The sequence below is a fragment of the Dasypus novemcinctus genome, chromosome 10 (assembly GCF_030445035.2).
Source record: "Dasypus novemcinctus isolate mDasNov1 chromosome 10, mDasNov1.1.hap2, whole genome shotgun sequence".
Lineage (NCBI taxonomy): Eukaryota > Metazoa > Chordata > Mammalia > Cingulata > Dasypodidae > Dasypus > Dasypus novemcinctus.
The window spans coordinates 9679774-9702159 of NC_080682.1; the positions used below are offsets into that span (position 1 = coordinate 9679774).

Below are 22386 nucleotides of genomic sequence, written 5' to 3' on the forward strand. Positions count from 1 at the left end.
ACAGCACTTTCTGTCCCATGACCCACCTTGTGATGCAGCCATACAGTCACGTTGTCCACCAGCTCTTCTTCCAGGGCTCACAGAGAAGCTAACTGGCCCCCCTGCTGATTCCCTAGAGGCGTTCAAGTGGTATGTGCAGCTATGTGAGAAAGTTATTTCATTCCAGTTGAACGGCTGCAATTTGCTTCCACATTTCCTATCCCCATAAGGGCTTGTTCAAAACTGTCCACTGTTGATTGCCCCACTGGGGCAGGCACATAGTCAGGCCCATGCGGACAGCCCAGCTGTTGGGACAGAGATGGGTATGGGGCTGGCTTCATGCTTAAGCACTAGCTAAGCGGCTGGCGGCCCAAATGGTGTCAGTCCTGGGCTGCACCGCAACAGCCTTCCAGGTTCATGGATTGCCCTAGGCCGACCCGTGGGTATACCAGGCATTGTCGGGAAAGGGTCTATATTAGTCAGCCAATGGGGTGCTGATGCAAAATATTAGAAATTGGTTGGTTTTTATAAAGGGTATTTATTTGGGGTAGGAGTTTACAGATACCAGGCCATAAAGCATAAGTTACTTCCCTCACCAAAGTCTATTTTAAGTGTTGGAGCAAGACTGCTGCCGATGTCTGCAAGGGTTCAGGCTTTCTGAGTTCCTCTGGGCTCAGCTCCTCTGTTTACTCCACAAGGTCAGCTGCAGACTGTGAGGCTCTCTGGGCTTTGCCTCTCTCCACAGGGTCAGGTGTAGACTATTAGGCAAACTGCTCTGTCTCTCTCCCTGGGGCTCCAGCTTCAGCATCTAACTCCAACATCAAAACTCCAACATTAAAAGCCCTAACTCTGTCCCTTGCCAGCCTTTTATCTGTGAGCCCCTAACACCCTAATCATAACTCGATCATGCCCAGGTACAGATGAGATTACAAACATAATCCAATACCTATTTTTGGAATTCATTAATTATATCAAACTGCTACAGATTCCTACTCCTTTTATATTTTCAGGCAAGGCCAAGGGTCCAGCAGACTGTGTCATCAGTGAAGTATAGATTAAGGGTGGGGTGCGCCACCGGCCCCCATATGGCATGCACTTCAGCCCTCAAGGGTCTTTGGGCCATCGTTCCTCATTATTGCAAATACACTTGCCATCTCTATAAGGTCTGGCTTTGCACCCTCCCCAAGGCTGGTTTATTAAATGTCTTTGATCGAGCCAGCAATGGGTATAGAACGGACTGCTACTGGGAGGGCATCCTCACGGTTTCTGATTGTAGGAGGGCATTTAGGTAGCAGTGTTGTTGTTTTAGGGGGCTCTATCTGCTTTCATAGTTGAGACCTGTTGGAGAAAAACGGCGTTCACTGGGACATGGAGACTGATATGATGCAGGCAGGAAATTTATTGAGAAGCTCTCCCAATGGAGGGGGTCTGAAGAATAGACTTCAGCCTGCTTCTGAAAAGGGAAAGGGGGGATTTGAATTTATACAGTATATTCCTAGGTGGGGAAATGATAGTCGGTGGGAGGGGGTCGAGGGTCCGAGTGAGATGCCAATAGGAAGCCCTAGAGGCGAAAATTTTCCCCTGTATGACCAGAGGGTAGTGGGTTAGGGAGTTATATTTTCTTGGAATGTTAGAGGAGCAGGTGTTGTTTTGATCTGCTGGGAGCGAATGTCTCTATCTCCCTTTACTCCCGTTTTCACGTGGTTTCTTTGTTCAACCTTTGGGTAAGTGCTGTGCTTTCAGACAGGTAGGCTTATGGGGGGGCCTGTCTTTCCTCAATGCATGTCGAGGGGAACTGAGTCATAGCTTGTGAATTATTTAAAACCTAAAGAGAGGGAACCCCTAACATTCCTAACTCTTTGTTTATATATGTATGTTGGGGGACCTGGGTATTGGGGTGTGCGGTACTGGGCAGGATAGGAGGGTGAGGGGATTGGGGGCCTTGGCTCAATCTGGCTTCTTCCTGCTGTCAAGGGGCAGAGAAAATTTCCCTTCCATCCTGTCTAGTGGGCTGTGGTTTCAGGTCCCATAGGGGTTGATATTGTCGCTCACACAGCAGAAAAACGCCATTTACGTATTCCTGGGTTGTTGACTGTTCGATTTCGTGTATGAATCAGGGGAGAAGCTGTAAGAGACATGGGGCTAAAAAGAAAAACAGCAGTACTATCGGCAATGGTATTATAATGGGAAAAAGAATTGATTTTAATGGTGTAGAAAAATAAGAGAGGAATGAGGATAGCTGTGTCTGATTTCCATAGTTATTATCTCAGGCTTTTTTGGCTGTTGAGGGGTAGAGCAGGCTTTCGTTGGGTTATTGTGATGGTGCTTTAGGGGTGAACAGCTGGCATTGAACTTCATGCCTTAGCAGGAGGTTGTTTACGTGATTCTGGGTGATGTTTCAGACTGTTGGCTGAATTAACTGCATTATATCACGGAGAATGTACGGTCTTGCTGATACTAAAAGAAGGAGGGTTATTAGTGGGGTGAGTAGGGGAACTAACTGAGATTCAGGGCTTGGGCAATGAGGAAAACCAATCAGACAGTGTCAGTAGCTAGATTATTAATATAACTTATATGATGGGCCATATGCTGGGAGGTTTGAGTGACATTAAAAATTAGTTAAGGTAAAGAAAGAGTTTACATTGACATACACAGAGTTTTTGTGGGAATAGGAAACTTCAGATTATTAACTGTAGTTTTCTAACAAGGTTTGGGTGACTTTTGTTTTTCATGGACTTCAGATTCCCATCCAGTAAGGCTGCATAGTATGGATAAAAAGATTTTATTTTTTTCTGTTCATATAGTTTGAGGCATAGGCAACAACGAATTATTGTTACTTTTCGTTTTGGGCTGTAATAGGGTGGCTGGCACTTTATATAGGGTACTAACATTTTTAGGCTGGTTACAAGAGTTTTCTGGCAGTGTTTGGAGTAGTGAAAGCACACCTTGTTCCTGCTGAGAGCAGGAGGGGACTGATGGCCGGTTGTGGAGTGAGCACGATGACCATTCGTGGGTGATGTGCATGAGCTCGCGGTGAGCCGCAGGCAGCTGCAAGTGCTGCTACAGGGTTAAGTAGTCACGCTGTCCATTTTTACTGTGGAGCCACTCTGCTGCTTCCTGGGTTTCAGCGGCATGGCTCTGCATCTTCACGAGGGTATTTGCTTTCACAGCCTCGAGAGGGGTGGTAGAGGAATTGGCAGGGATGTGATAGTTACCTGTTGCTGCTGGTGGGCCTTTCAGATGTTGTTCCACAGATTTCTTCTTCACCGAGGGTGGTTTACAACAGTTCATTGTTCTTGTTTTGTTTTGTTTTTAGTAGGGGGTTATATTGTAATTTGGTTCCTTTTATCACTGTGATTACAACCCAAAGGGTTTTTGTTTAGAGCATTGCTTCTGCCATAAACTTGACTGAAAGCTAATGTTGGTGTTGGCTAGATTTGATTTACACAGTAAATTAGAGTTTACCTCTTTACTGCTTAACCTTGAGCCAATGCTTTCTCTGCTTTTTTTTAAAAAAATCAGCCTGCTGGAGGTTTTCCATGAACAGTTTGTCTAGATCAACACATACGATGGTTTTAAAATGACGGTTTTAAATGATGGTTTAAAATAAGAGATGAAGGGTTTTTAGTATTTCAACAAAATTACAAACTTTTTTAATTTGAGAAAACATTGTACTTTATCAATTACAGCAGAAGGTAGTAGTTTTTGTTTTATCCAACTCAACAACATTAAAGAATTTGACAGAGCAGCATGGACTTAATTAATAGCTTGTCTCAATTGTTTGCCCATTTCAGGTTTTTAAGATAAGATACTATTGTTTCTGATACTTCTTTTAATTCTGTAAAAAGAATTATTGGTTAACATAATATTATTAATATAACAAAATAGGGTTATAGTAACAGGTTTTACACACAGTCAGATTTTTGTTATCAGGCCAGGAGAGACGATTCGGTTATACATACAGCTTTGGGAAAGCCCTGCAAAATTTACCATTGGCTTTTCACATGAAGGTGAATGCAGGCTGGCTTGATTTGTCTAAGGAGACACTGGAGAAAGCTTTAGCAAGTTTGGAAACAAAGTGATAATGACATAACTGGATATTAATTTTTGTAATAAACTAACAATACTTAGGGTTGCTGCAGATGGCAGTGGTGTTACCTTCATCTATGATAGCTTACTGTAATATATCACCTCATGGCAACTTTCTTCTGAATTGGACAAGATTTGGACAGGATTTTTCTGGAATCAATGTTGTCTGTAATATGCAAGCTTGTTCTTGGAAATATTTTTATTAGTAATCAGCAACCAGTTGGGAATATTTGAGCAGTATAAATGCAGTTAAGTTTTAATTGAGCAGCATAGACAGATATTTAACATGTATATTTTGGATTATTACTTTCTCGGAGTACACTTAAAGTTCAGGAGCAAGCTAAAGGTTTACTTGTAAGAGGCAAGTAATTGTAGGTTTTTGGGTTTTTTTAAAGATTTATTTTTTATTTATTTCTCCCCCCCCCCCCCCCCAAATCTGCTCTCTGTGTCCATTTGCTGTGTGTTCTTCTGTGTCCGCTTGTACTCTTGTCAGCAGCACTGGGAATCTGTGTCTCATTTTATTGTGTCATCTTGCTGCATCAGCTCTCCATGAGTGCAGCACCCCTCTTGGGCAGGCTGCACTTTTTTTCATGTGGGGCGGCTCTCCTTACGGGGCACACTACTTGTGCATGGGGCTCCCCTACACAGGGGACACCCCTGCAAGGCAGGGCACTCCTTACGCGCATCAGCACTGCGCATGGGCCAGCTCCACGCGGGTCAGGAGGGCCCTGGGTTTGAACCCTGGACCTCCCATGTAGTAGGCAGATGCTCTATCTGTTGAGCCAAATCTGCTTACCTAATTGTAGGTTTGATACTTTGCAGGATATCAAGAAGGACAGGATATTTGGGTTTGAATGGGATGTGGGTTGGATTTTTTCGTTGAATTGTGCCTGGTTTATGGTGGACAGCAATGATGGGAACTTTAGTATTTCGGATTTCAGGATTGACAGAGGTTGGTGGAAAAAGGGGAAGCAGAGGAGGGAGTGAGTGGGTGAACAGGTGGCTTCTCAGTGAGTACAGGAAAAGGACAGTTGTGAAACTATTTATTGACCTTCACTATTGAGATTGAGGAGTGAGTTAAGGGTTTAGGGACTTTGGGAAGAGCAGAGTAAGTGGTTTTCGTATTAATAAGAAATGAAATTGGGAAACGGACTTGGCCCAGTGGTTAGTGAGTCCGTCTACCACATGGGAGGTCCGCAGTTCAAACCCCGGGCCTCCTTGACCCGTGTGGAGCTGGCCCATGCACAGTGCTGATGTGTGCAAGGAGTGCCATGCCACACAGGGGTGTCCCCCGTGTAGGGGAGCCCCATGTGCAAGGAGAACGCCCCATAAGGAGAGCCGCCCAGGGAGAAAGAAAGTGCAACCTGCCCAGGAATGGTGCCACCCACAAAGAGAGCTGACACAAGATGACGCAACAAAAAGAAACACAGATTCCCGTGCCGTTGACATCAGAAGCGGACAAAGAAACAAGACGCAGCAAATAGACACAGAGAACAGACAACCGGGGTTGGGGGGGAGGAGGGGAGAGAAATAAATAAATAAATAAATCTTAAAAAAAAAGAAAAAAGAAATGAAATTGGCTTACCTGCTCCCATCAGAGTTACCTGAGGTTCTGCTTTAGAGATGGGCATTGGGACCTGCATGGTTTCTGGGTAACTTTAATTGTCTATTGCCAGTTTCAGAAGGTGTGGAAGGTTGAAGCCAGGGGTTGGGTCTGACTGGGTAACTGATGCTCTTTTGCCTTGAGCGGCCTGGGGACAGTCTGACTTCCAGTGGATTTCTTGCTTGCACAGCGGTCACAGCCCCAGAGGAAGTTGTGGGTTTGGTCACTGCTTGGCCCAGTGCCCAGGCTTTTGCCTTTGAAGTGTGGGCTTGGTGGTTTTTTATACTTGCCTGGGGTGGGGTGTCTGTTGGGAACTCTGGAGGGTGGGGGATTTACAGCTAGGTTTTTTTCTTCTTCTGGGGGGCTGCCGTGGCTCTGTCAGGGATATAAGCAGCATTTTGGTGGTTTAGGGTATTTGCAAGGGTTTGGGCTGTGTAGCTGATTGAGTTCCAAAAAGAAATTTGTTTGTAAACTGATCTTCTCCTCTGGGCGTATTAGATTATATTGGATTCAGAGGTTTACTTGATTAAGTAATTATGTAGACCTCTTGTGCCAGTAGAGCGTTGAGATCCCTCCCTTTGGTGGGTGGGGCCTCACAGATAAAAGGCATGGCAAAGGACAGAGTTAGGGGTTTTTGATGTTGGACTTTTGATGGAGTTTGATGCTAAAGCCTTAAGCTGGAACCCCATGAAGAGAAGAACCCTGAACCCAGAGAGAAGGAAGACCCAGGAAAGGAGGAACCCAGGAAGCCTGAACCCTCACCGATGTCGACAGCCATCTTGCTCCAACACGTGAAAATGTATTTTGGCGAGGGAAGTAACTTAAGCTTTATGGCCTGGTATCTGTAAGCTCCTGCCCCAAATAAATACCCATCATAAAAACCAACCAATTTCTGGTATTTTGCATCAGCACCCCTTTGGCTGACTAATACAGGCTGTAAACCAAATACATTCTTTTTTTTTTTATTTCTCTCCCCTTCCCCGCCCCCCAGCTGTCTGCTCTCTGTATCCATTCGCTGTGAGTTCCTCTGTGTCTGCTTGTATTTTTGTCAGTGGCACCCAGAATCTGTGTCTCTTTTCTGTTGTCAGCTCTCCGTGCATGTGGCGCCATTCCTGGGCAGGCTGCATTTTTTTTGCGCTGGGCAGCTCTCCTTACAGGGCGCACTCCTTGCGTGTGGGGCTCCCCTACACAGGGGACATCCCTGCATGGCACAGCACTCCTTGTGCACATCAGCACTGTGTGTGGGCCGGCTCACCACATGGGTCAGGAGGCCCTGGGTTTGAACCTTGGACCTCGCATGTGGTAGGCGGATGCTCTATTCCTTGGGCCAAATCCGCTCCCCACATTCTCTTTTTTTCTGAGGATAGACATGAAAAGAATGATGTAGAGATTTTCAGAGAAAGATCATAACCAGTTCTCTATCCGGCTTAAATCTGAGAGTGAGAAAGGAACGTGTACTCTGACTATTCCTTCAGCTCCTGCTACTTCCCGAAGGGGCAGGAGCGGACCTGGCGTCTGTGTAGAGTTAGGAGCCTGCGTGCTGATGGATGGGGAGGGCCACAGCACAGAAGGAGGGGGAGGTAGTCCCCGTAAGTGAGTATGAGGAGGGGAGAAGGGAAGGGTAGAAGTCAGTGGTGTCAAAGAGGGGAGGAAGGAGTGTGGAGGATGAGTTGAGAGATAACTCCAGAGGATTATATGGAGGAGGTACAGAGGGGTGTGATCTGAGGGATCAAAGTTGGAGTGCCCAGAAGTTTTAGGGGGTAGAAGCGATGAGGAGGAGGATTTCCGAGGTTTCTGGTGTAAAAGAAGAATTTGGCAGGAAGAGCAGGATTGGCAGAGGAAGGGAAGGAAGGAAAAGGAATGCCTGAATGTAAGGGATCTCTGGCCATCTGCCGTTGCACTGGATAAAGTTCTCTAAGTCTTGGAGAACTTGGAAATTCAAAGTGCCATTTTCCAGCTACTGATTTTCATTGTCCAGTTTGTCTTGTGGCCACACAGAGGTCAAATAGAAAATGAGCTTTTTTAGGTCTGATGTCTCCTTCTGGGTATGGTTTTAAAGTTAAGAAGGAGCCAACCCAGAGGCGTGTTTTTTGGGGGGCGCGAACTTGAATTCCCCATTTTAGGTGGCTGTGGCGAGAGTAAGGATCTCTAGGACTGAGGAGATTCTGAGTGAGACAGGAGTCCCTGAATCAGTCAGATATCTCTAAGGAAATAGGAAACCGCACTTAGAGCCAGACATCTCTGGAGCCAAGGGGTTTCTTCCCATGAGGATGCAGTCCTCCAGCCTGCCATGGCCCTCAGAGGCAGTGAGGATCACTGACCTAGTGCTAGGATTTTTCCAATGGATTGTCCTGGACAGCTGAAAAGGAGAGAGAGAGAGAGAGAACAGGATCCTCCGGTGGAGAAATCCTTAACTAACCCAGCCGAGATTCAATGTCCAGTGTTGAATGCGCATTCGGCCGTGGCAGAGAGGAGATTCCTTGCCAATCGATCAGTTTCAACATGACCCCAGTTCCGGGTTTTTGGCACCAAATGTTGGAGAAAAACGGTGCTCACTGGGACATGGAGACTGATGTACAGGAAATTTATTGAGAAGCTCTCCCAACAGAGGGGCTCTGAAAAATAGACTTCAGCCCACTTCTGGAAAGGGGGGATTTGAGTTTATACAGTACATTCCTAGGTGGGGAAATGATAGTCAGTGGGAGGAGGTCCAGCGTCTGAGTGAGGTGCAGGGGCCAACAGGAAGCCCTAGAGGTGAAAATTTTCCCTTGTATAGCTAGAGGGTAGTGGGTTAGGGAGTTATGTTTTCTTGGATTTCTAGAGGAGCAGGTGTTGTTTTTGTTTGTTTTTTAAAGATTTATTTATTTATTTCCCCCTCCCCCCACCCTAATGGAATTTTTTTTGCTGTGTCCATTCGCTATGTGATCTGTATCTATTTCTCTCTCTCTCTCTTTTTTTTTTTTTTTTTTTGGTCTTCTCTTCTCATATTTTCTCCTCTAGGATTCACCAGGATTCGATCCTGGGAACTTCTGATGTGGAAAGAGGTTCCCTGTCAGCTGCACCACCTCAGTTCCTGGTTTCTGCTGCACTTCACTTTGACTCTCCCCTTTGTCTCTCTTTTGTTGAGTCATCGTCTTGCTGCATGACTCACTTGCACAGGCACTGGTTCACCACATGGGTACTTGGCTTGCCACACAGGCACTGGCTCACCACATGGGCACTGTCTCACTACATGGGTACTCACTTGCCATATAGGTGTCCTTTCATTTATTTTTCACCAAGAGGTCCCAAGGATGGAACCCAGATCCTCTCATATGGTTGGTAGAGGTCCTATCACTTGAGCCACATCTGCTTCCTAGCAGGTGTTGTTTTGATCTGCAGGGAGTGAAGGTCTCTATCTCCCTTTACTCCTGTTTCCACATGGTTTCTTTGTTCAACCTTTTGGGAGGTGCCGTGCTTTCAGACACATAGACTTAAAGGGTGGGGGGGGGGCTTGTCTTTCCTTAAAGCATGTCAGGGGGAACCGAGTCACAGCTTGTGAATTATTGCAAACCTAGTGTAGCAGTTTGATATAATTGATGAATTCCAAAAAGAAATATTGGATTATGTTTGTAATCTGATCTGTACCTGGGCATGATTAATTTATCATTAGGGTGTGGAGTCCCTACCCAGTCCCCACAACTTGGTGGGTGGAGACTCACAGATAAAAGGCATGGCAAAGGACAGAGTTGGAGCTTTTGATGCAGGGATTTCTGATGTTAGAGTTTGATGCTGAAGACCCGGGAAGGGAAGTCAGCATGCAGAGGAAAGAGAAGCCAGCCCCAGGAAGGAAGAAATCTTGACGCCAGAGTAAAGTAAGGCCCAGGAACATAGAAACCCAGGAAGCCTAAACTCTTGCAGATGTTGGCAGCCATTTTGTTCCATATAGACTTTGGTGAGGGAAGTAACTTATGCTTTATGGCCTGGTATCTGTAAGTTCCTACCCCAAATAAATACCCTTTATAAAAACCAACCAATTTCTAGTATTTTGCATCAGCACCCCTTTGGCTGACTAATATGGAATTTGGAGTGGGGTAGTGCTTTTGCAATTACTGAAATGCTGAAATGGTTTTATAATTGGATAAGGGGTATTTTTTGGAAGAATTGTGAGACACTTGGAAGAAAAGACCAACAGTGCTTTGAAGAGACTGTTGATAGCAATATGGATTCTAAAGAGACTTTTTATGATGCCTTAGAAATAAATGAGGAAACTTATTGGAAACTGGAGGAAAGGCGATCCATGTTTTAAAGTTGCAAAGAACTTAGCAAGATTAACTCCTGGTGTTGTACAGAAGATAGAATTTGAAAATGGTGAGCCTGGGCATTTAACTGAAGAAATTTCCAAAGTGAACCTGGAGAATGTGGCTTGGCTTCTGCTTGCAGCTTATAGTAAAATGCTAGATGAGAGAGATATGCTGAGTATGAAACTGTCGGGCACGAAGAAAACAGAAACTGATTCTGGAAATTCCAAGCCTTTGGAAATCAAGCTCCCAGATGAAAGTGCCCTATTGGAGGACTTAACTAAAACTTGAAACAGGTAAATAAAAATTGAAGATGTAGTTATCTAGGAAAGACTTGTGGAAAGTCTTACTGTCTGATGGCTGGGACCCCTGCCTGCTAAACCAACAGACTTTTTGAGAGAGCTGTATGAACAAAACCACTGTCTGCCTGGACTAAAAAGGATATAGAAAGGAGAGATTGAAGGAGAAACAGCTTTAAGAGAAAAACCATGGAAGCTGAGATCTGGAATTAAGACTTTACCTTGGGCCAAGAGAGGATTCCCACCCATGTGTACAGAGAGGGTGAGTTTGCCCCACCAGTTGAAGAGGGTGGATGTTCCTGTCCGAATGTTCTGGGAGAGTTTTGCCACCCCAGGGTACAGAGGGGGTGGAGCACATTCCCCAAGGATTAGGGCAGTTAAGGTCGGCATCCCACAGGTCTGAGAGGGGTAGACCTGTCCCCTAAAGGTTAGGGAAGGCTAGGTGGTCAACTCGTTGCTCTGAGAGCATTGAGCCTATATGCCAAAGGTTAGGGGGAATGTTGTTTTCATATTGTTGTAGAATTTGAGAGAGGTTCAATTATTTGCGTATAGAGAGGCCAGGACTCAGGAATGATTTTGAGAAGGAAAAATGGTTTATTGATGGCCGGCCAGACTCAGGAGTTTTCCTTTTCAATCCCGAGCCCGGAACAAGACTTTCGAGTTTCTTTTATACAGAAAGGAAAGGTTAAATGGTCCCTTTGTTTCAGTTCTCAATAGGCCTGAATTAGCATATATATCTTTTACATCTTAGGTAAGCTTTTAGCATGGACTTCATATATTCTGGATAAGCTTTTGGCATATTTGGTTTGCATTTTCCCTGACTACTTAAAGTTTATAGACCTTGCATTGTTAAACTGTTTCTTGGGACTGGAGTCATTGCCGTGGTCACCAAGGGCAGGACTGCAGCCTCTTACCATCTCACACCCACAAGTCAGACAGCTTAGGTCATCTCTGAAGAGAAAAAGAGCCTCCCACCCAGAGCCCACATCAATATCACCGTACTAGGGAGGTTAAGACTCTAACCCAAAGATTGGGTGAGGTGTGGCCATCACCCCAACACTCTTGGAGGGAGAGGTCTGGAGCTAGGTCGACACCCAGATGCTTGATGAGGGTGGAACCAAGAAAATAGCCTTTTTGGGCAAAACCATGGAATGGGTGGGTCCCCATATGGCACCAAGAAGAAGAAACCATCTCCTTAAAAATGACTCTCAGACCTTGAAATCGAATGGAGGATGCCCTGCAGGTTTACTGAATGTAGAGGACTCTGTGACTCATGTTTCCTTCCCAATTTCTCTTTATTGTAATGAAAATGTTTATCCTATGTCTGTCCCTTTGTGTACTGGAAACAGGTAAATGACTTTGTAAGTTTCAGAGGTCTATAGCAGACAGGACTTTGCACCAAGACAAACAGTATTTCTTTAAATTGATTATAATATGATTTAGTACTTGCATTGTAACTGATTTAAGGCTTTTTAAAATATTGTAATAACTTTTTGGAATTCAGAGGGTGGAGTATAGCAATTTGATATAATTGATGAATTCCAAAAAGAAATATTGGATTATGTTTGTAATCTATCTGTACCTGAGTATGATTGAGTTATCATTAGGGCGTGGAGTCCCCACCCAGTCCCCACACCTTGGTGGGTAGAGACTCACAGATAAAAGGCATGGCAAAGGACAGAGTTGGAGCTTTTGATGCGGGGATTTCTGATGTTAGAGTTTGATGCTGAAGACCCGGGAAGGGAAGTCAGCATGCAGAGGAAAGAGAAGCCAGCCCCAGGAAGGAAGAAATCTTGAAGCCAGAGTAAAGCAAGGCCCAGGAACATAAAAACCCAGGAAGCCTGAACCCTCTCAGACATTGGCAGCCATCTTGCTCCATATAGACTTTGGTGAGGGAAGTAACTTACGTTTTATGGCCTGGTATCTGTAAGCTCCCACCCCAAATAAATACCCTTTATAAAAACCAACCAATTTCTAGTATTTTGCATCAGCACCCCTTTGTCTGACTAATACACCTAGTGAGAGGGAACCTCTAACAAGACCAGAACTTTAGGGGGAGTTTGTTTACTTCCTCGCCTCTGCTAGAGGCTCCATCTAACCCCTTTGGGTAGTCCATTGCCTCTAAGTCACATGGCTATCTCTGTACCAAAACACCTGTGGTCTGTATTTGCTTTACTGCTTTCTAACCTGTTGGAAGGCTTCTTCCTCTGGGGCTCCCCAATCCCAGATAGCCCCCTTCTTTATTAGTCAGTATAAAGGCCTTAATGTTTGGGCTAAGCCAGGGTACAAAAGGCTGCCCAAATCCCAACAATCTCACAAAACTATGCAGTTGCTTCGGTGACAGGGGTCAGGGAAAAGGTTGGACTGTATCAATACCCATCTTGGGGACAAAGTGAGCCCTACCAGACAAGATCGCACCCAAGCATTTCACTAAGAGCCTGGCCCCTGTAGTTTGTTGTCATTTACTGGTCATTCTCAGCCTTTGCAGTGGCCGCTGATCAGGCACAGCTGCTTCCAGTAGCTTCCAGTGGCTGGAATGAGTCCAGGTTAGCATCACATCATCAGTGAACTGGAACACAGTGACCCCCTCCAGATGACAAATCATAGGGCTAAAAAGGTATCCTTATGGGAGAATTTGAACTGCCTGTGACTCCCTCCCAGGTGAAAGCTAATTGGTCTTGGTTCTTGGAGGCTGTTGCTATGCTGAAGAATGCATTGGCCAGGCCCAAAACAAAGTGGCAGGCACCCAGAGCCTCTCCGATTTGTTCCATCAGTCAGGCAATATGTGGCTCTACAGCAGGGAGAGGTGGCACAATTTTGTTTAGTTCCTGATAATGTACTGTCATTCTCCCGAACCATCTGGTTTCCTTATGAGTCACTCTGGGGCTTTCGGCAGCCTGAACTTATGAGTCACTCTGGGGCTTTCGGCAGCCTGAATACTCTTCACCAGATGGAGGTTTCTGATGGTTTCCCCTATCTCTTTATGTCCCCCAGGCAGTCGGTATTGCTTTGTGGCCACTGTGCTGCGGGGCACTGGGAGTTAAACAGGCTCGCACTTAGCCCAGCCCTGAACTATTGACGCCAGTAGTCATACCTGTAGGGGAAATTCACCTGCAGATGTTGCGTGGGCTGATCCAGATAAGATATCAATGCCTAAAATATACTCAGGTATAGGGGCTGTGTATGCAGCACAGCAGATGGGAATTAACCGACCTATTTGCATAATGACAACGCCCTGCCTCACCTTCCCCACTCCAGCCCTGCACCCACCGCTGGCTAGCAGCGGACCTCGGAAGGAAATGACATTCCCATAAATCAGAGCACTCTGCTCCCGAGTGCACTAGCACTACAACCTTCTGTGTATTATGGGGAGACCAGTGTAGAGTTGAGGTCAACATGAGGCCTCCTGTCTCCTGAAACGTACCCTCCCACCGGGCGGTCTTGACCTCTCCCCTAATCTGTTGAGACAGGGGGAGCCCATTCCACTCTTTGGAGGCCTCTTCTGCTTCCAGGTCGGGAGGAGCCAACGGGGCCTCGCGAAAATTTTGTTCCCACTCCAGCTTCTTCCACAGGTCCACTAACACCAAGTAGGTTTCTTGTCTGTCTGTTTTTCGGTATCCCAGCTGCTAGCAAATCTGTCCACTGTTGCTTTCTAGTCACCTGCCGATCTTTACTTTTTCTGATTTATCTGTTTATGGGTCTTTTGTCCATACGCTGCTCCCTCTGCCTGGGCACCCCGTTTCCTTATCCGCTCAGTTCCTCCTAAATCAGCTACGGCTGGAGCAGCTCTGGACACAGGGGCCCCGACCCCGGGAAGGAGGATGGGAACGAGAGAACCAGACCATTGTCCAGGGCTGACAGTAGGACATTATTGTTCACACCCGCGGTGAAGAATTCGTAGTCGGTCTGGAAAGTGCTCTGCGTGAAGAGCGCTGCATTCCCAGTCCCCTGACTACATCCTGTGGCTTTTCCACGGCTGCCCGGCACACCAGCCCTCCCGGTCTACATCCTTCGTGGGCCCACGGCTGCCGGCAAGCCTGAAACCACCAGTTTGAGAGAGCTTATCCCCGGACCGGTAGCAGCTGCCTGGAGGCGCCGTCGCAGCGCAGGATGCAGGTGAATGCGGGCGACGGCCCAGGGCCTGACAGGACTGTCCCTCAGCACAGTGACAACCAGCATCTGAAGCCGAGCTTTTTCTGCAGGTGTCCTGTTTCTTCACTGGAGCAGTTCCCCCCCCCCCGCCTTTTTTTTAAAAGATTTATTTTATTTATTTCTCTCCCCTTCCCCCCCGAGTTGTCTGCTCTCTGTGTCCATTCGCTGTGTGTTCTTGTGTCCGCTTGCTTTCTTGTCAGCGGCACCTGGAATCTGTCTTGTTTTGTTGTGTCATCTTGCTGCGTCAGCGCCATTCCTGGGCAGGCTGCACTTTCTTTGGCGCTGGGCAGCTCTCCTTACGGGGTGCACTCCTTGCGCGTGGGGCTCCCCTGCATGGGGGACACCCCTGCGCGCATCAGCACTATGCGAGGGCCAGCTCATCACCCTGGGTTTGAACCTTGGACCTCCCATGTGGTAGGGGAACGCCCTACCCGTTGGGCCAAATCTGCTTCCCGCCGGAGCAGTCCTTAGTTCGGCCCTGTCACTTGCCATCCCTCTCTGAATCAGCTCTTGTTCTGGTTGGAGACCCTGGTCTCCGCTGGGAGCTGCTGCAGCCACTTCCCAACCCTCCTTTTTCTCTCCCACACCCAGAGCCGCCAAGAGCTTCCAAGACCCCAGTCAGGCCCTTTGGCATTTTGGGGGCACCCCTGTACTCACACAAGTGTAAAACCCACGCGTGCCACAGCCCCCTGCATGGAAGACACGGGCCACTGGGAATATCCCCCTTCCCCTCTCACCCCGAGTCTCCTCGGGTCCGTGGGCTCCCAGCTGGCCCCCAGCTGTGCCGCTGCAGAAACACAGCCTTGGGTCCCCCACGTTCCCACCCTGGCTCAGGAGCCCAAAGGATTCCTTGGGGAAATGCAGGTGGAACACAGTGCAGCTGACAGCAGGAGACGCGGGCCAGGGGTGGGGGTGCCCTGTTCCTTGGGGTTGTCGCGGGAGAAACAAAGGAGGCCGGAGCCAGGGCCACAAGACTTGTCCACCCACTCAGGAATGTGCACAGGATCTCCCGGTGCACGTTCACAGGAACTTCCTCCAGAACAGCTTCATCCCTCGTGGTCCCAGGGCAGGGCTCCGGCCAGCTTATCTGCCCTGCACACCGGATGCTTTCTGGGCCCCTGGGGCTTGACCAGGGGAGGGGAAAGAAGGGGGTGAAGCAAGGTTTGCACCAGAAAATATTTGCCTTGCAGGCACTAATGCGTTGTGGACTTGGTATTAGGGTTGCCAGATTCAGCAAATAAATATAAAAATACAGGGCAACCAGTTAGATTTGAATAACAGATAAACAACATTTTTTTTTAGTATGGCATCCCAAATCAAATAAAGAACAAATACTTTTCAGGTATAAGTATGTCCCATGCACTATTTGGGACATGGTTATACTAAAAATATTCTTTTGCTGTTTGTCTGGAAATTCATATTTAACTAGGGTGTGTTATGTATCAGTCAGCAACCCTCTGTGACATCCAGACCCTCACGAGCCTGCTTCTGTGGTGACAGTGGCTTGAGCACAACATGGTTTAGGTGCGTGTCATAGGCAGCAGTTGCAGTGTTGCAGCAAAGCCCAGAGTTCTGAACGGCAGAGAAGCCCAAAACGATAATTGGAGAGGTGGAGGAACAGATTTATTTTGTACGGGCCCAGAGGAGAGTCAATCTCCAAATTCTGAGCCCCGTTTTTCAGTTTTCATAGGTTTATGTAGGATTTTATGTGGGATCAGCATGACTTTTGTTCATTGGCTAACACGTTTGCTAGGTGAAATTTTGCAAGCAAGGTTACAGAGCAGAAGGCAGGTGCAAGGTCATGGGGGGGGAGGCCAGAGTGGTTGGTTAGATTACAGAAGCGGGGGGGGGGGGGGCATGAGTCGTTCGTTTGATATTCTCCTGCAAGGCCATGTTCTCACAGGCTGATTTACAGAAGCGGGGGCAGGAGTGGCTCGTTAGATATTTGTTCTGCAAGGTTATGCTTTCTATTTCTCAACAGCAGTTTGCTTCTCTCCTTCCTGCCCAAGACCCTCGGCTTTCTGCCCCCAGGGTCTCCTCCCACCCACCCTCTGAGCTGTGGCTCAAACAACCCAGCAGACAACTACGCCAAGCCCCCCACACCTGCCTGTGTCCAGTCACCCTGCCATGGGGGAACTGCAGGAGCATCCCACCCCGAGCCCCACGCCTTCTGCCCCATCTTGCCGCTCCTCCTCCTGGAGTGTCCTCTGTGCCTCCCTGGCCACTAGGTACCTGATTCGTTGTTTAAGATTATTCGTTGCCTCCGGGGTGGAGTGTTTCTGGAACTGCTAAGTGGAGTGTGTGGCTCCCTCCTCTGCGGACATGACTTTCCCTACAGACTTGGTTATGGCTCTGCTGCTAGCACTGTGGCCACCAACGAGCCTGGGGCCTCCACAGGCCCCAGGAGCTTCTCCTGGGCAGCCCAAGTCGTGTCCGTCTGTGGGTTCTCAGGACCGGGGCCAAGGCCCCTGGCACAGACAGCGGTGAGTCAAGCAGTGTTGGCTGGAGACCATGCACACACTGCGTCATCTGTGCTCTCACGCTCCTGCGTTGCACATGCTCACATTTTGTTCCATTTCTGACTTTAAGGTCATTTCTAGTTTCTCTTCTTGATGTGAATCTTCTCCTGCGGGCCTCTGTGTAAATTATTTTCTTTTCTTCTGAGTCGTTTCTTTAGGACATAGTTTCCAAAGTGAAGTTATCCAAAACAAGGCTCGGACTAATTTTGTAGACCTTGCTATCCGCTGCCAGGCTCCCCTGGGAAAGGTCAAAGCAGATGGTGGAGCTGCCTGCTTCTGAGCCCATCCCCAGAGCATGGCAAAGCCCCATGGTCCTTGGCCCTCTGCAGGCCACTGGGGCCACTGGGAGGCCTGTTTAGTCAGGTAGATGCCACCAGGGAAGGCCCCATTCAATGCAGAGAGCAGTTTTGGAGAACATCACAGTTCTGCCTGAGGGCCAGGTGGAGCTCTGCGTGGCGAGGGGTGGCACCCAGGCAGTGGCATCCGAGGCAACGGCTTGCCCTCTAGTTGGGTTGTCCTTGGTCAGTTGTCAGGAGCCACCCAAAGACCTGCGGAATCTGAAGATGAAAAATGATCACGGTGCTCTCTATTGACTTAAGACTTTTTTTTTTTAAAGGCATGGGTTTTTTGTTTTTTTTTGTTTTTTTTTAAAATTTAATCCCCCCCCCCCCCGCCGCCCCGGGTTGTCTGTTCTCTGTGTCTATTTGCTGCGTCTTGTTTCTTTGTCCGCTTCTGTTGTCGTCAGCGGCACGGGAAGTGTGGGCGGCGCCATTCCTGGGCAGGCTGCTCTTTCCCTCGCGCTGGGCGGCTCTCCTTACGGGGCGCACTCCTTGCGCGTGGGGCTCCCCTACTTGGGGAACACCCCTGCGTGGCAGGGCACTCCTTGCGCGCATCAGCACTGCGCATGGCCAGCTCCACACGGGTCAAGGAGGCCCGGGGTTTGAACCGTGGACCTCCCATGTGGTAGACGGACGCCCTAACCACTGGGCCAAGTCCGTTTCCCTTAAGACTTTTTCTGACTTGGGGAGGAGCTGCTCCTCAAGACTTCTTGGCAGTGCATCTAACACAAACCCCTGCAGCAGGGGTTCTTAACAAGGGCTCCGTGTGCTGGAACTGAAATTCAAAAAAACTTGGCCCAGTGGTTAGGGCGTCCATCTACCACATGGGATGGGAGCCCCACGGTTCAAACCCCGGGCCTCCTTGACCCATGTGGGGCTGGCCCATGCGCAGTGCTGATGCGCGCAAGGAGTGCCCTGCCACGCAGGGGTGTCCCCGCGTACGGGAGCCCCACGCGCAAGGAGTGCGCCCCACAAGGAGAGCTGCCCAGCGCGAAAGAAAGTGCAGCCTGCCCAGGAATGGCGCCGCCCACATGGAGAGCTGACACAGCAAGATGACACAACAAAAAGAAAACACAGATTCCCGTGCCGCTGACAACAACAGAAGCAGACAAAGAAGACTAGCAGCAAATAGACACAGAGAACAGACAACCGGGGTGGGGGTGGGCAAAGGGGAGAGAAATAAATAAATAAATCTTTAAAAAAAAATTCTTGTGGGGACGTGTTGGTGCAGGTGTGATCTATTTATTAAATAATATACAGTGAAATGTGGACTTAGTAAGGGGTCCGTGGTTTTCACCTGACTGGCAAAGGGGTCTGTGGAACAGAAAAGGTTAATAGAGATTGAAACTCGTCAGGCTCATCCCAGCTCCGACATCAGCCCAAGAAGGTCCTGTGGGAGGGTCGTGGCCTGAGGGGGCAAGCAGACGGCAGAATTCAGGTTGGCAGAGGGGAGCGGGAGAGGGGCGAGCAGCAGGGACAGAGCACAGAGGGGAGTGGGAGAGGGGCGAGCAGCAGGGTCAGAGCACAGAGGGGAGCGGGAGAGGGGTGAGCAGCAGGGACAGAGCACAGAGGGGAGCGGGAGAGGGGCGAGCAGCAGGGACAGAGCACAGAGGGGAGCGGGAGAGGGGCGAGCAGCAGGGACAGAGCACGACGCAGGGTGCAGGGTGCGTTGGGGAGGATGTTGGGAAGTGAGGCCCCTCGTTGGTGAGCAGTGCCCAAGGGTGGTGGAAAAGCAGGCGGGTTAGAAAACAAGGGTGTCCATAACTGAGGGTCTTGAAAGCCCCTGAGCCCTCTGCCCTTTGAGTTGCCTCGCAATGTCCATCCGACAGGTGATTCTACACTGAGAATGGGAGTGGAGCTTGTTTACCAAGCTCCCGTAGGTTCACTTCACCTAGTGGCCTGACTCCCACCCTCCACACTCACCTGCACTTGCAGGGACTCCGTTTACTGAGATGCTCTCAGCATAAGCATTAGTAGGATGGCCAGATGAAACACAGGACACCCAGTTTAATTTGAATCTCGGATCAACAAGGAATATTTTTTAATATTGCTGTAGAAGTCGAGAGAGGTTCAATTATTTGCATATAGAAAGGCCAGGACTCAGGAAATTTTTTGGGAAGGAAAAATGATTTATTTACCAACGGCCAGGCTCGGAGCTTCTCATTCCAAAATCGGAGCTACCCGTCCCCCATTGCAAGAATTTTGAGTTCCTTTTATACAGAGAGGAAGGTCCAAATGGTTCTTTTGTTTCAGTGCTCAGTAGGCTTGAATTAGCATATATCTTCCACATTCTAGGTAAGCTTTTAGCAGGGACTTTATATATTCTAGATAAGATTTTAGCACATTTGGTTTGCATTTTCTCTGAATATTTAAGGTTTATAGAGTTTGCATTGATCAACTGTTTCCCGGGACTGGAGTCATTGCCGTGTCACCAAGGGCAGGACTGCAGCCTCTCACTGTCCCACACCCACACGTCAGGACACAGACAGCTTAGGTTATCTACGAAGAGACAACAGCCTCCCACCCGTAGCCCACATCAATATAAATGCAATATTTGGGACATACTTTAAAAAATCATTCCTTTCTCATCTGAGATTCAAATTCAACAGGGCACCCTGTATTTCTATTTGCTAAATCTGGCAATGCTGATTTTGAGAGATCTGGTTGACGGGGCAGAGCTGGCGGCGTGTCGCCAGGCTGCAGGCTACCCACCGAGAAGCAGCCGAGGCCGCGAAGGGCAGGCAGGTGGAGTGGCGGCCCGTGGCTCACCACCCAGGGCTTGTCTCCCTCAGGCTTCCGTGAGCAGACCCAGAGCCCTCTCCAAGCCCGTGGCGGAGCTCGTGGCGCAGCCCGTGGAGGAACAGAAGCCCAGTGCCCGCCAGGTCTCCAGGGACCGGGATGTGGAGGTGATGGGAAGCACCGGGGCCTCCGGCAGGGGGCTGGGCAATGCCTCTTCTCCTGGCCGCGTGAACGCGAACTCCCAGCAGTTCACCCCCGCCCTCTCTGCAGTCTCCAGCTGCTGGGAAGCTGGACCGGCGTCTGGGCTGAGGTTCTGGAAGGGAGGGCGAAGGGCCGTTCCGGGGCTGGGGGGCCCCCTGGACAACGCTCAGTCACGCGCCTCCCATGGGGTGGGGGGACGTGGGCGCCTGGCAGCCTCAAGCCACTTCAGTCCCCTCGGCACCTCCTCTGCCAAAGCCGCCTCCTCGGGAGCAGAAGCTGGGCCTGCGCGCACAACCCACCGTGACCTTCCTGTTCACGCTCCTGAACGCGCCGGAGCCCGCGGAGCCCGAAGACCCTGGAGAGTAAGCCCGCGTGAGGGTGTGCGGGGCCCGGGGGAGGGTGTCTTCCCCCCTCGCACGTTCCGTCCTGGGTCCCGGCTGTGCAGAGCAGAGGCCCCGGCGCGGCTGCAGGAGCCCTCGGTCCCGGCCTCACTGCCCGCCATGCCCAGGGACTCCGAGACCCCGGAGTGCCCGTTCCTAGATAAGGACGACTGGGGCCCCCGGCGGACCTCCCAGGAGATCCGGCGCTTGATGATGGAGTGCATGAGGTGAGCGTGCCGGGGCAGGGGAGCGGGGGGGGGGCGGGAAGGAGGGGGACAGGACCCCCCCACACTGAGGCGGGCCTGCTGGGCACCTTCACGTGCCCGCCTCCCTCTTCCCCCCTCCCTTTCCTCTTCCTTCCCGCTCCCTCCTTCCCTTGCCTGCTCCCTGGACAATTTCCTCCGTGGCCAGGAGGTCCCTCGCCGCCCCCCACCCCACGCCCTGCAACCCTCCTGGTACGTGCCCAGGGCCTGCGCACGGGCGTGGAGCACAGAGCTTTCCTGGGTGGCAGGCAGTCTGGGAGCTGTCCATCAGGGACCCACATTTCGTTGTCCAGGAATCTGAGGGGTGACAGTCTATGGGGAAGGGGTCTGTCCTCTGAGTGTCGGGCTCTGGAACTAGGGGCTGCAAATCCCATGACCCGTTCCCCATCCCCCCCCCCCCCCGGGGTCAGCCCCCATCGGGTGACAGAGGTCGCAGGAGTGGGGAATACACCCCATCAGGGCTGCACGCGGGCTCCCAGGGCCCCGGATCTGAGCGGCCAGCGCTGCCATTCTGCCTGGAGCACCCCCAAGTCCCTCACAGCGCCCACCCCAGTCAGGGGCCAGCGCGGTGCTCCCCCCTGCTGGGGGCTGGGTGACACAGATTTCCAGCCCAGCTAGAGGGTGGCACAGCCTGCCCATCTTTTAAAAATAATAGTTAGTTTATTTATTTTTAATTGTGGTAAAATATACACAACAAAAATCATTTAAGCCATTTTAGGTAGATAGTTCTCTGGCATTAGGTACATTGACAATACTATGTAACGTTCACCACTACCTGCTTCTAGGGCGTTTTCATCGTCCTAAACCAAAACTCATCCTTAGTTAGCAAAGCTCTCCATTCCACCCACCCACCACCCCTGGTAACCACCATTCTGCGTTCTGTCTTCATGATTTTGCTTATTCTAAGTATTTCATAGGAGAGAAATCATATAATACTTGTACTTCTGTGCCTAGTTTGTTTCTCTGAGCATGCTGGCTTCAAGTTTCATCCACGTTGTAGTATGGACCAGCATCTCACTTCTTTTTATGGCTGAATAGTAGTCCATTGTACGGATAGACCGCATTTTCTTCATTCATCTATTGATGGACGTTTGGGTTGCTTCCACCTTTTTGGCTATTATGAATAATGCTGCAGTGACCACTGGTGTACAAATATCTGTCCAAGTCCCTGCATTCAATTCTTTTGGTTATATACCTAGGAGTGGAATTGCTGGGTAATGTGGTAATTCTATGATTAATTTTCTGAGGAACCACCTAACTGTTTTCCATGGTGGCTGCACCGTTTTACATTGCCACCAACAATATGAGGGTTCCTATTTCTCCACATCCCTGCCAACGTTTGTTATTTCAGTTTTCAAATAATAGTCATCCTAATGGGTATAAAGTGACATTACATTATAATTTTACTTTGCATTTCTCTAATAGCTAATGATGTTGAGCGTCTTTTCATATACTTATTGGCCATTTGTATAGCTTCTTTGGAGAAATGTCTTTTCAAATCCTTGACCCATTTTTCAAAATTGGACTGTTTGTCTTTTTGCTAT

General features: G+C 49.2%; 1 protein-coding gene across 1 annotated transcript in view; it reads left to right on the plus strand.

Annotated features, from left to right (window-relative positions):
- The window catches only part of CDCA5 (cell division cycle associated 5), a 45062-nt gene that overhangs the window by 13600 nt on the left and 9076 nt on the right, over positions 1-22386 (plus strand). The window contains exons 6-8 of the mRNA XM_071217957.1: positions 20052-20165; positions 20455-20561; positions 20708-20806. Of these exons, the coding sequence (XP_071074058.1) occupies positions 20052-20165; positions 20455-20561; positions 20708-20806 (320 nt within the window). The remainder of the gene's footprint in view (positions 1-20051; positions 20166-20454; positions 20562-20707; positions 20807-22386) is intronic.